This window comes from Aulostomus chinensis, chromosome 13 (genome assembly GCF_037954235.1).
Source record: "Aulostomus chinensis isolate RoL2024-O1b breed Wild chromosome 13, RoL_Achi_v1.0, whole genome shotgun sequence".
Classification (NCBI taxonomy): Eukaryota; Metazoa; Chordata; class Actinopteri; order Syngnathiformes; family Aulostomidae; genus Aulostomus; species Aulostomus chinensis.
In genome coordinates this window covers 5179297-5194556 of record NC_141332.1, presented here as the reverse complement: position 1 = coordinate 5194556, position 15260 = coordinate 5179297, and the positions used below count along the sequence as shown (strand labels likewise).

Below are 15260 nucleotides of genomic sequence, written 5' to 3'. Positions count from 1 at the left end.
TTGGTGCAATATTAAGAATACTCATATGAATACTACATGTACTGTACTCATACTAATACTGGTTCTAAGGGTGAGCCTCCTCAAACCTGTAGCCTCCTCCAGCAGCAGCAGCAGCAGCAGCAGCAGCCAGGGATCGGACAGATCTCTCATCCTCGCTCTTCTCCAGATGCTCCTCAGCATCAGGCTCATCCAGGCCCGGGTGACCCCACCCGTCACCCCAGTGCCCAAAACGACACTCGCACAGGAGCTGAAAGCTTTGTGACCCATCACCTTCACATCTGCGTGGAGCAAACGTAAGACGCGTCTCAGATCTCAAACTTACTGTATGTGTCCTGAGACACCTGTGTGACCTGAATGTCAGCAGCAGCGTCGTCTTGTGGATCCCCAACTTGTCTACATATATAACAGCCTCTCAGACTGGCCGGTCCTGAACAGGGACACAAATGAGGTCAGACCTCTCAGTATGAAGACCACTCGGCCCTGGTTGGCTGCCAGCAGGATGCCAACGACCCTTCCTGCTCTCAGCACATCAATCACCTTGCCACCTGGTTTCACAGCAGCTGGCTTGACCGGGGGAAGATGGGAGCAGGTGGCTCAGGACCTGTCTTCACCCCTGATAATAACGCAGGAGTGGAGCAGGTCCTTCCTTTAGGAGCAGGTCCTCCTTTAGGTCGTTTAACTCTGGCTTAGGGAGAACTCGGCTGCATTTAAGGGGAAGCTGCAAATTTGCATTTTCAGTTTGGTCCAGTTTACTTTCGCACTGTCACTTTGTCAAGTGCACCAAACAGTGTAAACAAACATAACGTGGTGAGAGTAGAGAGACCGCAGGCTCCTCTTTAATGACGCTGTGTGTGCAACACCATCTTATTTTGTCCTCCAGCGAGCTTCAAACCACCAGGGAACATTTCACTTGCAGCTTTCCACTTTTTTGCTGCATTGACATGTAAGTTATGTTATTAACCTGCTCAGTTTCCACTGCCAACGCTGCAACTGTATCCGCTGTTGTCTGTGTGAGAAGGACCTGTGGTGTCATAAAACTGTTCAGCTACAACATTGTGTTCAGTTGCTGTTTTACTCCCATTTATGCACTTGAGTAAAAAAACACAAAAACAAACCCCACCTGCCCCCCCCCCCCCTCCTCTCTCTCTTTCTCCTCCTGTCTCAGTGTTATGACTCTCGAGTGTGAACCAATTAAACTGTATGATTTTCATTCATGTCTTCTGTTTGGTCTGATTCCTTTCACACCTGTGCCCACTTGAGGCCACTTGAAGTGGACCAAGTCCCAACAGTTTTAGGAGGACCGGTCCATGGTCAGGGGAGCTTCCTTACCTGGAACTTTAGTTTGGATCAGAAAGAAAAGTCTGACCGTCTGGACCAAAGGAGGCAGGTGTGAAAGGGCCCAAATGTCTGGGAACCATTGCTGACACTACACTCAGCTGTCAGGTGAGCGCAGGTATAAAAAGGTGAAGCACTGGCCCTCCCCAGGAACCTGGAAGCTTCAACACAGTAATGGTTTCATTTATTTACTTAGTAATAGGAACAGTTTCCCATATATTCATAGTCAACACACCCAGACTCACTGAGCCTCCTCACTTTTAGCACTGTCACCTGGTTCAAGAACCTCCCACTTGGAGACAGTTGCGTCTCGCTCAGCTGGTCAACCAGGCCAGTAAAATAATTGGAGACAAACTCAAACTTATGCAGCGGGTCCAGGTCTACCCCCCCCCCCCCCCCCACACACACACACACACACACCTCCAACTTCTCTTTACTCATTGTTCCAGTTGTTGCCATCTGGCAGAGAAATCAAGGTCTCATTTTGCCAGCAAAAAGGTACAAAAAACATTTGTGCCATTCTACACAGGGATTTGTTAAAATAACTTCCTGTCCTACAGCTCATGAACGCTGCTGCCAGAGGAAATTAACTTTATGCTTTCTGCACTTTAAGTATGAGTATTGCTTTTAACTGCCCTTACTTTCTATGCCTCCTTGTGTGCTGTTTCCTCTCAGTTATGAGGGCAATTTCCGATTCATTCAAATGTAATGGATAATAAAGTTATCTAAAAAAATAAAAATGTGTCATTAAGGATTGTCCAATTGTGAAAGTGGCCCAGGCCCATTAGCCCCGCCTACACCACGCTCACGGTTTGTCTGTTACTGGGCTGTAATGATTGAACGTCCTGCCGCCTGGGTTTGCTGTGTGATCAGGGACCAAAGACATGATAAATGAACACATCTGACGGATAGGAACTGAGTTTCAGTAATCAGTTTTCTGCAGCCTGGAACAATTAGCACTGCTTTTCATGACTAATTTTGCCTTATTGATGATGTCATTTGCTGAGTAGAGTATCTAGTTAACTGCATCGATTTGGATGCTGTTCTGTATCAAGTCCATGTTTCATGAATTAATTTGACACAACATCGTATTGTCCACATCTACACACACGTATGCCGATTTGCTGGCCTGACAGGAAAACTACATCAGTGAAGACGGAGCTTGGTGGAAACTTTAACTTTGGAAAAAGTAGCTTTTCCTCCCGATGGGATGCAGTTAATCACTGAGAGGGTGGATTTAGTCACAAAGCAACTCTGATTAATGGCAGATTGGTTTGAGTGGGTGAAATAATACTAAATGAATGAGGAGAATGTTAATTATACTCCCTAAAATGTGAACATATTTAAATGCTGGTTTTTGTCAGGCTGTGGTTCATGTTTCTACAGTCATTGAATCCTGCTGTTTCTGTGTGGGATGCACAGCATGAGGGGACGCTTCACCAGAAGAGGCTCCATCGCCTCACCAGCATTATCACATGAATGTAGCCTAGAGATTTACTGCTCCCACTGTTTCCGACTGCATCATCAAGAAATTAAAATACAACGGGGGGACTCAGCCAGCAGCGCCGGATCATCGGCTGCATGAGCCTGGCAGTGGAGATGCGCTGGCTCGCTCTGACATCATCTACAATATCAAGATGAGTCAACTATTTCTGGAGTCTGTCGAACATAATCATGTTTTCTACGGTAAGTAAACTTGCCTTCTAAATGAGCCACAAGTGTGCATCCTGGTGCTCTCCCAGGAGCTCTCCCAGCTCTGGACCGACGTCGCACATGAACTCCCACTCATTGTACACAGCAAAAATTGGAGTGTTGAAATTCCAGGGTTAAACATGTCAGAGTTGATTTCCACTCTCCAAGTGTCATTTTGACACATTCTGATTTAAATAGTGTTCAGTGTTGGAGTTATTTAACAGAGCAAATTAACTCTGTAGAGATGTAAAGAGGAGATCAATTACATCTCTACAGAGTTAATTGGTAAGCCCCTGGACTTCGGCCCAGGTAAACCCGTGTGTTAGTGCTTCTACCTTCTAGCCTGGCCTCACCATGTGCTTCAATTAGTCAATTAATCTGCTGCGATGTCCATGTGCTGCTGGTCTCAGTGTTGGGAAGAGGTTTTTTACACAGAAGACAGACGGTAAGTATACTGAATATTAAATGAAATGACATATATAAAATGAAATATAAATGGAGAATATGTTGCTAAGCTTTTGTGTCACGGTACTGAAGTTCAGTAACTGGACAGCTAATGTGTTAGCTGACGTTAGCATTGGCTAACGTTAGTTGATTTTTTAAAATAACTGTTAATGCTAGCTAACAGTTCAACTTTAACACGCGGTTCCCTACGTTGTTCATTACAATTTACCAAGTCTTGTGTATGTTTGAAGTTGTGTAACATTTTAACAAAGCTTCATGTTCAAGCTTCATGTTGTATAACGGTCAAAACTAGTTTTGGGCTATGGTCCTAGGTCAAATCTCCGACATTGTTTCTTCCTTCTATACCTTGGCAAATAAGTCACCTAGAAAACCAGTGTTTGGTATGTTAGAAAGATAAATTTTCACTCTTCAATTAGTCAAAATCGGTTTGTTCCTAGCTAAAATATTGAGCTTATCTGAAGCAATTTCTCTATCATAAAACTGCCCTACAACCTAGCTTCACTCAATCACTACACCACATTACAGAGGTAAATAAATACTGTGCTCACTAATTATAATCCACTTCTGTTTAGGTCAAATGGTGTTGCTCTTCATCTTCAAAGTGAGTTGTCAGCTGGGAATCCTGGAGTGAAGGAGGTGAGTCTGAATAGTAATGTTCGATGTCTCAGCATGCCCACTCTTTCAGATCATTTCCTGCTCTTTTAAGGAAGGCTCACCTGAACATCTTGTGGACACCATTAGCAGACAGCATGGTTCACACATTCAGCCTCTCCAGCTGATGACAGACAGAAAAGCTTCAATACTGCTTTCAGTGTATAGCATGGCCAATACTGGCTTGTTTATCATTTTTGATTGTTTGTTTTTTGTCATGTTTTTCTTAATTTTAGCATAAATTCAGTTGTTTACTATCAAATGCATATCACTCTGTCAATTTAAAAAAAATAAAAATGTATGTCTCAGCAAAATGCTGGTCCAGGTTCGGTACTGCCAACAGCAGAAGTATGTGAAGTTGGATGAGGTCGATGGACGGTTTGATTTCATACGGTTCCATGAAAAAGGTATGTTTTTAAAATTTGCACTGAAGAGGAAATTAATTTTGTGTAGGGGATTTTATCCACAGTGGTGGATTAATCAATTTAATTTACTGAATGTGAAGTCATTTGTGAAGCAAGAGCAGTGCTGGTTTAAAGGGTGCACTCAGATGTATCTTACGTTTTCCAGTCATCGAGAGATTTTGCCTGCCGCCTGATGCAAAAGTAATGTACAAAGATGCGACAGGGACAGAAGTTGATGAAGACATTTTCAGTGACCTTGTCAGCCGAGGCAGTGTGGTTCTAACAGTTTTCTCAAATGATGGTGAGAAATGTAAAGGGGTCAAATACACGACGCAATCCAATGTCAAATTGTGTAACCTGTATTTTTTTCCACAAATCTATTAGTATACAGAATAATAAATCTGGAGAATCATGTGGAATTAATGTAATTCACTTTTGCAATGCAAAACCCGGGGCCACAGTACCTTTTCTACACCACACACAACAAAGTAGCTCTTTTTTGTTGTTGTTTTCCTTTTAGAGTTTTCTGATTGCTCCTCGTCCTCTGTATCTGAGTGGTCTGACTCGAGCTTCAGTTCAAGTGCAAGTGCATCTACTGTACTTCTGGATGAGGTCCCTAGGAAGAAACCAAGAGTTGAGGGCACAACTGATGCAGCATCTGCTAAAAAGGTTGCAACAAAGCTCAGTTCTCACAAATTTCTTTACATGTCCACATTTGTCATTCTTAATCTCTAGAAATGCTGTTTAATTTGGCTTTTTTTTCTCTTAAGTTTATCGAAGCTGTACTTGGAACAAGTTCAGGTGGTGAAGAGGTCCTCGAAGAATATCACACGACACAAACTCTAACAGATGCTACCAGAAGAAAAATGGTCAATATAATAGCGGCCCACATGATTGACAAACACGGGCAGGTGTGTCCTATTTGTGTACACTCTTTCAAAAAAAAGTAACTGCTTAGCTGTTACATAAGGATGCCAATTTGATCTTTCTTTTCAGGCACCTCCCCACCAAAGCGGTTCGAGAAGAGTACGCTCTCGGGATAGTGACACTGTTCCCGTCCCTCAAAGACCCATACTCCAAGAAGGGCTACGTATGTGGAGTCATGATTGTTGTTTACATTATCTTCATATTTAAGGTTGTTGGGTTTGGGGTGATTACGTTGACATTTGAATTCTTAGATTTCGTATGAGTTTGATAACGCATCAATTGTGAAAGTATTTCCATTTTAGGAGCACTTCTATGACGCTGCAAGCAGCACAGGATACATTTCTTGGCGTCTGAAGACGATCCAGAGAAAGATTCGACGAGGAGCTGCACCTCCACGTAGCCCCACTCCAGGAGGAGGTAAGAAAGTAACTGTCCACAAACTAGATAATGTTCTCATTAACATTTAATTTTTTAACATTGATTACTCATTGTAACTAATACTATTCTATTTTTATTTAGCTGTCTGATCAGCACCTATGGCTTATTTTATTTAAAGTGTGTTTTGTGTGCTTTTTTCAGGAGGCCCAAAGGTCCACAATTGTTGAAAAGCAGCTTGACGGGGATGCTTGCCAGGAAGCCATCTCTTTGCTCAAACATTCAACAGACACTGCCTTAAATCTCCAGAAGATGAGAGAGACCTTTCAGCATCGTCAGAAGCTTATCAATGACCCAGACAAAAGTCTTGATATCCTGTCCATCTTCCCAAGATTCCTGGATACGAAAGGATTGGTAAGTATGCAGTGGTATGTTAATGACTTGAAAATTTGTGCTGAATGAGGTAGCACTATATTTTCTTTCTTACAGGTGAATCAAGATTTCATGCTGCTGTTTGATGATGAGGTATCCACCAGGCTGCTTCAGAAATGGGATCCAATCTTCAGGTGTAACGTCGTCAAAGAGGCCAAGCAGCTCACCTCAACACCAGAGTTACGTCAGTTGGTGCAGTCAGCAGAGCGTCCACCAGGAAGTGATCTCGACGAGGCGACAAGTGAGTTTTGCTGTATAGAATTTGCTATAAGCATTTGCAGTTCAATAGTCTTGTGACTAATTAATGAAGCCCAATTGATTTTTTTAATTTTTTTACTTGACCTCAATTGTTTGCTCTATGTATCTCAATTTATTCTTTTTATGAATTTGAAAAAAGGTGAATGACTTACAAGATCATCAAGTATACTGCCTTATAACCCTAACCCTATAAATGCTCTTGATTCTAATCTTGTTCTAATTCAAACTCAAAGAATACATTTCGACGTATTTGCAGTTAATTAATTCTCGGGACTTTGTTCATAGCCTATGACCAAGAGATGGCCTCCCTCTTGTTGCTGTTACATCTCCTTCCGCCACCACCAGGGGGTCCGAAGAATCCCAAAATCAGCGCTTCTGATGCAGTTGAGAAACTTAGAGAAACTTAGCATCTTATGAATCAGCAGAGCCAGCAGCCCTACCTCCTAGCAGTTGGGCGCCAGAAGAGGAACATCGACAGCTTCTACATCTCCGTGGACAAGCGTCTCATCCCCTGTCAGGCAAACCGCTCCCTTGGGGCATTTGATGAGCTTTTTAAAGCTCATTTTGTGTTCAGTGTGTCTTATGATGGTGCACTTGTGAATTTCTACACCTTTCTGCTGACAACAGTTTACAATATTGATATGGGGAAAATGAAGGAATCCCCAAGAGTTCGAGACATGAGAGCCAAACTCCTTAACCAGGAAGTACTTCTCACACCCCTAAGTTAAAGGCGAGGCAGTCTCTTGAGGGCATTGTTAGCAAAATGCTGACATGTTTTTTGTGTAAGAAAGTTTATCCCAGCAGTCAGCAGTTGATTTCACATTTAAGAGGTGAACATGGTTATTATCCCGGACCAAGTTCAAGTTGTTCTGTTGTCAGCCAAGCTGCAGGCTTCAGTTTCAAACTTATACAGGCTTTAGGAAGCATCTCATTACTGTTCACAGCAATGTTGAGCAAATTGCTCAAACATCAGCTGCTGCTTGTTCCTCTAGTGATCCAGTGTCGCATGCTTTGGAGGACCAGTTTGATTCCTCACATCTTCCTCAAAGTCCACCCAGTATTCTTCCAGTGTCTAGTTCTCCCCATGTTCCAGAGTGCAGTGTTTCAGGTCTTACCAGGGATTTATCCAAACAAATGTGTGCATCCATCGTGGCCAAACTGCAAGGTAGTGGCATTTCCAACAGTTAGGTATCTTCGCTTGTAGGAGATTTGGAGGAATTAACGAGTGAGATTCGCTCAGAGGCGAAGCAGGCCATTATTTCTGCTTTACCCACAACCGACCCCAACATACCTGTGCCATAATCAATGTTCTGAAACATTTGAAAACCCTTTCACCAATCTGAATACAGAATGGAAACGGAATAAATACTTTAACCTCAAATGGGGAGTTGTAGAGCCTAGAGAAATAACACTTGGAGTGAGATATGACACCAGGCGTAATCAGAAATCCGGTACTTATGATCAAGTACCTGTAAAGGATACTTTTATCTATGTACCCATTTTGGAATCCTTGAAGTTCATGTGTAGAAATCCAGAGATTTGTGCTTTGCTAAAGAGTGTGTAGCTCAGAGCCTGATGCCTGTCGTGACTTTTGTGACGGAAGTTACTTTAAAACTCAGCCCTTATTTTCAGACAAAAGGCATGCATTACAAATTCAGCTATACTGTGATGATTTTGAAACAGCCAATCCTCTTGGCTCAAAACGCGGAATTCACAAAATCGGCTGCATTTATTTTATTGTAAGAAATCTTCCTCCAAAATTGAATTTGATTTTAATGAACATCCATTTAGTATCACTTTTCCACACACCAGATCTGCAGAAGTATGGTTTTGATGTTTTACTGGAACCACTGATGCATGATTTAAAACAACTGGAAAGCCCGGGGCTAAGTCCTCCATTGTGTGATGAGCAGGTATATGGTGCTATCTCACAGATCCCTGGAGACAATCTAGGGATGCACTCAATTCTTGGTTTTAACGAGTCATTCGGTAGCCGTCATTTCTGTCGCCTTTGCTTGATTGAGAGAGGTGAATGGTGTACACTGAGGATGATCCTAAAGCGATTCTTCGTGGAAAAGGTATGCTCGACATGCATTGCCAGTCTCTTTAGGAAAATCCTCAGTTGAAGTCACTGTAGGGCTTGAAAAGAAACTCTGCACTCAATTGATTGCAGGAGCTCCATGTTTGCAGTAACTACTCGTTTGTTATAATGCACGACCTTCTTGAAGGTGTGGCTCAGTATGAGATCAACTTGCTATTTGAATCTCTCATAAAACACTTCATATCGGAGGAGAATTTGCTCTCTAGGATTTATGGTTTTGACTGTGGTTTTTTTAGAACCAAAAAAAAAAACGCCCCACTAAAATCATGTTGGATGGCGCTGGCAATGGCATTGGTTTGAACTCCATCCAGACATTATGTCTTGCGAAAAACATCCCGCTTTTGTTTGGTGACATTATTCCTGCAGGGGAGAGACACTGGGATTTGTTACCACTGTTACTTCAGATAATGAACGTAGTTTTTTCACCTTCTCTCACTCTGGGTATGACTGTGTTTTTAAAGATTTGATTGTTGACCACCACAAACTATTTAAGCACTTGTGTCCACACGGAAACCTGATACCCAAGCATCATTTCATGATTCACTGTCCGTCTTCTATTAGGGAAATTGACCCATTGTTGTATGTCTGGCGCATGAGATTTGAGGCTTAAAAACAAGATGTTTAAAAGATTATTTCAAAAACATAACCAAATCACTGGCTAAGAAGCATCAGATGGCCATTGCTTATCACTGGCAAACCTTCCATCTCAAACAGAAGGAATATGGGCCAATTAAATCATTTCCTTTAGAAGATGAAAATGTGGTCAACAGTGAAATGCTTGAAATGTTGTCAAAAGATGGTTTCTCAACAAGTTGGGTTCAAGTTGATGGTGTGGAGTGCAAAGCTGCACTTGTTGTTTGCAGTTTAATGGAGGAAGGCATGCCAGTCTTTTGTCAAGTACTTGATGTACTTTTGGTTGAAGATGACATTTTTCTGTTGACACACAAGCTCTTTGCAGAGAACTTTGATGAACGTCACCATGCCTTCAGAGTTTCACGAACAGAGGAAAGGTGTGTGTGATAAAGACACTGAACTGAAGTGTCACAAACCATTTGACATCCGAAGCTGCCATGCTGCTGCAGATGAAAGTTTGTTCATTTTACCATCATGTATGATGTTTTAAGTGACTGCCTGGCAGAAAAACGTTAAATAAACGTTTTTGAAAACACATGCTTTTTTCTTGGAATTATTCTGTCATTTTAACTGTATCAAAAGTTATATTCAATTATTATATACATTATGGGGGTCAGAACTACCTACTGTCAATAAAAAAAGTAAGTAAAAGTAGTTATTTTCAAACTGTGTAGTGTTAATTTAACCCAGTTAAATGAGTTAAAAAGGAACTGAAATAGTGTTGACGATAAATCCCTTGATGTTAATTCAACCCAGTTTAGTGCGTTAAAAAGGGACCCTTACTCAGTGTTATTATAAATCGCTCAGTGTTAATTCAACCCTGTTTGCTGAGTTAAAGAAGGACCTCTGACACAGTGTTAAATAATTAACTATTTTGAAAGGGTTAATTTAACTCTGTAGAGTGTGGACCTATATAAACCCTGAAAAAGTGTTACAATCAACTCTGGGAGTTGAATCAACACTCCAGTTTTTGCTGTGTACACGATTTCACGCGTGGCAGAGCTGCGTAGCTTGATTATTTACATCTTATCCAGACTTATAAATGCAGCCTCAATATCCCATGGTATTTGTTGCTGTCAAATACTGCACGATGCACAGATGCCTCATAGAATTATTAAGCACTCAGACATACAGGAATCTTCTGGGAATGTCCTCACGGCGTGCGGGTGCGTGTCTCTACATCAGAGGAAATAATTCTTTTGGAAAGTTTACATGTGTTGGTGCGGATCATTAGAGCGCACATGCACAGAGTGTACATGCTGATCAAGCCTCAGGGGAGGTCAGCCAGTCCAGGTTTGGGGGAGGATTGTCTGTTTGGATCTGCAGTTTATGTGCCACACAACCACCGGCACTGGTGTTGCATATTTTTAGTTTAGTTTAGTTTATTTATATTTATACAGCACTTGTCATACAGAAATTGCAACACAAAGTGCTTCACAGAAATAAAAGAAAAACAGGCAACATTAAATAAAATATAAAACAATAGGGCGGCGCGGTGGTGCAGTGGTCAGCACTGTGGCCTCACAGCAAGAAGGTTCCAGGTTCGAGTCCCGGCTGGAGCACGCGATCTTTCTGTGTGAGTCTCCATGTTCTCCCTGTTCCTGCTGGGTTCTCTCTGGTACTCCAGCTTCCTCCACAGTCCAAAGACATCAAGAGGGACCAGGTTAATCCAGACTCTAAATTGACCGTAGGCGTGGCTGGGAGAGCCAATGGTTGTCAGTCTATATGTGTTGGCCCTGCCATGGACTGGTGACCTGTCCAGGGTGAACCCCGCCTCTCGCCTGTTGACGCTGGGATAGGCTCCACCCCCCCCGCGACCCTTAATGTGTAGGAATAAGCAGAAGATGACAATGGATGGATGGATAAAACAATTCAATAAATGTTAAGAACCCGGCCTTCCAACCCACATGACCACATACATGCATGCACCCCCCCCCCCCCCCACACACACACACGCATACACACAACCACACACTGACTGTCAGTAGGAACATGGCAGGGCACTGAAAATCCTAGTGAGGAAAGACCACCTATGGGAGCCGTCCTCACCGGGAGGTGCCACAGCCCACAACCACAGGGAGTGCCGCCACTGAGACCCCCACATATCATGCAGAGCCCCCCAGCTCTCCAGCCTGGACGATCCGAAGGACGACGCCCCCGCGGGCGAACCAGACACGCCTCCCAGTGTGGAGGGCGACCAGGAAACACTGGAGCTAAAAACTAAAAGACTAAAAGAAGGTAGAATATGAAAGAACAGAAATTACAATAATATTTAAATATCAGAATGACATAAAATATATATATATAAAATCTAAAAGTTCAAGAGCTAATAAAAAAGTAGAATAAAATAATGAAAACATAAAAGCAACAATAAAATATAGTGATAAAATTAAAGGATTAAAGGGACTAAATCAGTTCAGTTTTTCACATTTGAGCGAATTGTTTGTCTCTTTCTACGTGCACTCGACTGCAGCTGACACCTTTTTGATTTCACATCGTACAAAATAAACCAGACTGAAGTTGTTTTGGGGAAGTGCGACTGCAGAAAGCTCTTGCAGCTTGCCTGCATATGCAGCGTCTACGCGATGAAAGGTTGAGCCATCTGCTCGCTGAACCACTCAGTGCTTATGCCACTTACGCCATGTGTTGTATGGTCGAACCGCTTGGATCAGATCAAGCACCCACAACATGTGTTTGTTTACTAATCTGATCGCCTGCAGTGACAGGAGACGCCATGACGGAGGCCACTAGACGACCACAAGTGGCTGACACGCCACATATATGATACATGCAAAGCTTCAGTACAATCTCAGGCTGTTTGTACTTCAATTCAAGAGCAGAATTCTTTTTGATAACAGTAAAAGAACTCATATGTTAAAAAAGCATATTCATAGCAGAGATTTTCAAAAGTTTTTTTTTAAGATTTAACTGTTTAAAATATACTATTATGCTTGACTTGTAGTCCGTCGAAAAAAAACTGATGGAACGATGAGAATGTAATTTAGATGCAAAAATAACACAATTATTTTCAAAGACTGACTTATTCAGTGGAATTCCTAAAAATAATTACTATTTTATTATTTAAAGTGATAGAAATTCCAGCCAAGCCCAAGCCATGCTTCAAAAACATGGGCGAACTCTTTCTTATGGGAGGGGGTCTCCCCTCACAGAGCAGCTGAAAAGCTCTCCTTGGAAGACTTCAGTTCAACAGCACACCAGGACCCGAGATTGACACTTGAAAATCATCCTATTAGTACTGAGATCTGAAATTGACTTTCAAATATACTCTCCTCACAAGTGGAACAACAGGCAGAATACATTCAGACTGCACCAGAACCCTCCCATCATTTCAAATGCCCTTTAATGGAACATTGGGAATGAAGGTTGTTTTCTTTTGAAATTCAACTTCAAGGTTTATGTGCATACATTGCTTTTATATATTATTTTCCTTTTACTATTTCTATATTTTTAGCTGATACAATATCCATCCACCTATCTACGTATCTCTCTCTCTCTCTCTCTCTCTCTCTCTCTATATATATATATATATATATATATATACATAATTAATAGTGCCAACTCTTTCTTTGTATTTTGCTCCCTGAACAGACTCAGTCTTGATGAAACAAATCAGGTGATACAGTTTCTAAATAACAGTCAAGCTTTTCTCTTTTCACCTCCAACCCCACCCGTGTAGCTGCAGATCAGTGATTGGCTCTATGGATGTTGCTCATTTAACTTTTTTAATTGCCTGAAGCATAATTTAAGAAAGAAATCCTCCTTCCCATTCTGTGGAGCATAGATGTGCGCAGACAGCACCAAGAACAGCTGCTGAAAGAGAGGATCGATGTCTAACACGGCAGAAAAAAACAGTTCTGTTGGGACTGTTGGGTCTCATCTCTTCCCAGTGGACGAGCAGCAGCACAGGCAGGCGGCTGTCTGTCTGTGGAGGCAGCAGCCCTGCTGACCACCACAGCACAGCTGAACCTAGTTGGGTTAGAAGAGGAAAAATAATGGAGGTGCAGAGCAAAAAGTGTCCTGTCTGATTACCTGACACACATTTATGTGTGTGTGTGTGTGTGTGTTTCTCCTGGTGCTGGTTTCAAACTTCTTTGTTCAGCGTTAGCATAGGTTTGAGTCAGATCCTGAGTCAGTGGTTCTGATTAGCCCTCATCCTCACATCCATCATCTGCAGACAACAGTTGTTACTGGTGGATTTTTATCGTCCATATTCACTCCAGTTTCAAAGATTGCAGGTAGAATAAATGTCTGAGAAAGACAAACAATAATAAATGGTCTCACTTATGGGTGGCACGGTGGAGCAGTGGTCAGCACCGTCACCTCCCAGCAAGAAGGTTGTGGAGTCTGCGGCAGTGCCTGTTTTCATCCCCATTTAGGTGCTTCTGTGTGTGAGTGGTTGTTGCTACGGCAGCATCTTTCTTGTGAGATTTCCATCACTGATTCAAACCCCCCACCACGGCGTCGGGCATGCGCAGCCGCTCAGAGGTACAGCCAATATGAGCGCCGTCTCTCTGGGCTCCTGATTGGTCACGTCAACAGAGCCTGGAGGAGGTGCAGAAGTCTCATGTTCTCTCAGACCACTTGAAGTGCATGAAGGTGAACGGTTACAGTGGAACCACAGAGATGTGACGCTATTGACGTATCATATGTTTGTAACAGTATGGGTGACAGCCTGGTTTGGGGTCGTCGTGAGCTGGACCAGAGCTGCTGAAATGATCTATTTTAGGAGCTAAATGTTGGACTCCGGAGAGGTCCTGTCCAGTTCATCACTGCACGTTTGCTGCTAAACGTCACTGAAGTCCCTGAAATGCTCAGCTCATTAAACCGTTAACAAAAACAGTCAGTCCAACACATGACGAAGACATCCGCTGGGAAGGTTTGCTGCTGGCGTCATTGAAAATGCACCACGTGGAGGAGAGAAACATCCATGCAGATGATGGCTGTCAGATGGTGGGGGATGAGCACGAATAGAGATGGATATTTAGCCTCACAGTCAAGAAGGATTGTGTCGTGGTGCAGTCAGCTGGTGTCACCAGGAACGAGACGCGAGGGCTTTGGTCCCAGACTGAGTCCAGACCTCCTAAAATTGTGGACGACACCAAGATTGTGAAACCACGCTTGCACTTCATATGATGATGTGAAATGGAAAGTCAAGAAAAAACTCCTTACGCCTGCAAAATGAACCATAAATGCTGTGCAGCTTTGACTGTAAAAAGGTCATGAATCAGGAAGTCAGTCTAAAACTGCAGGTTTGAGGGATTTTGCATTCACAGCTTCAGATTTCTATCGCATTTGTGTTTTGTTACATTTGCTTATTGCAATTTTGAAAACAGATTTTCACCCTCCAGCAAATGTAACAAACCCCTGCAAATGTCTGCTTGTGGGAAAATATCATGTGTGAGATTATTACATAAAAAATGAAGGTTCACATTATGAGATCGCAAAAGTTTTGTTTGGTTTTATCTTTCTTCTGGAACTCATCTGAACTCATCTAAGGAAAAGGAACACGTTTGGTTGGCAGGAAAATGCAGGGTGACTGAGAACTACGTTTTGTTTTTTTTAATTCTCAAATTTCATCTTTTGTTTTCAGCCTAATATTCCAGACTATTTTCAGATAATCAAGTGGAAATGTCAGCAGGAACAATACCGATGATTCAGGAGCACCATGACCTTCACTCATGACGCTCAAGGAAGCCAGCAACCAACGCATCGCCACACTTTACTTACTTTGTGTGCTTTATTTATGAAGATTTATTGAGGCCTTGTTTCCTTTTCTTCAAATAAATATAGAGGTAAATGCCCGCCCCTCCAACACACACAGACACACACACTGAATAATACAGTCATTAACTTTCCAATAAGTCAGAGGCTATTCATTTCTCTCCCTTTCTTGTCTGTGTGTGTGTGTGTGTGTGTGTGTGAGAGAGAGAGAGTGTGTGTCATCATCATCAGGGCTCTTGAGAGTT

At 42.4% G+C, this 15260-nt stretch overlaps 1 protein-coding gene and 1 long non-coding RNA gene across 2 annotated transcripts; one reads left to right on the top strand and one right to left on the bottom strand.

Moving 5' to 3' along the window:
- Positions 1–247: 247 nt before the first annotated feature.
- LOC147250653 (uncharacterized) lies at positions 248–4252 on the bottom strand. Its single transcript, XR_015119009.1, has 3 exons — positions 4209–4252; positions 4041–4114; positions 248–278 (listed from the first exon to the last, which is right to left on the bottom strand). It is a non-coding gene; the product is annotated as an uncharacterized LOC147250653 (long non-coding RNA).
- On the top strand, positions 3415–9769 carry LOC147250652 (uncharacterized). The gene is made up of 11 exons (XM_086222507.1): positions 3415–3472; positions 4065–4128; positions 4453–4550; positions 4714–4848; positions 5068–5216; positions 5318–5458; positions 5544–5637; positions 5777–5891; positions 6054–6263; positions 6339–6522; positions 6825–9769. Exons 3-8 carry the CDS (start codon positions 4457–4459, stop codon positions 5788–5790), a joined length of 627 nt encoding a protein of 208 aa, XP_086078633.1. The 5' UTR covers positions 3415–3472; positions 4065–4128; positions 4453–4456; the 3' UTR covers positions 5791–5891; positions 6054–6263; positions 6339–6522; positions 6825–9769.
- The last annotated feature ends 5491 nt before the right edge of the window (positions 9770–15260 follow it).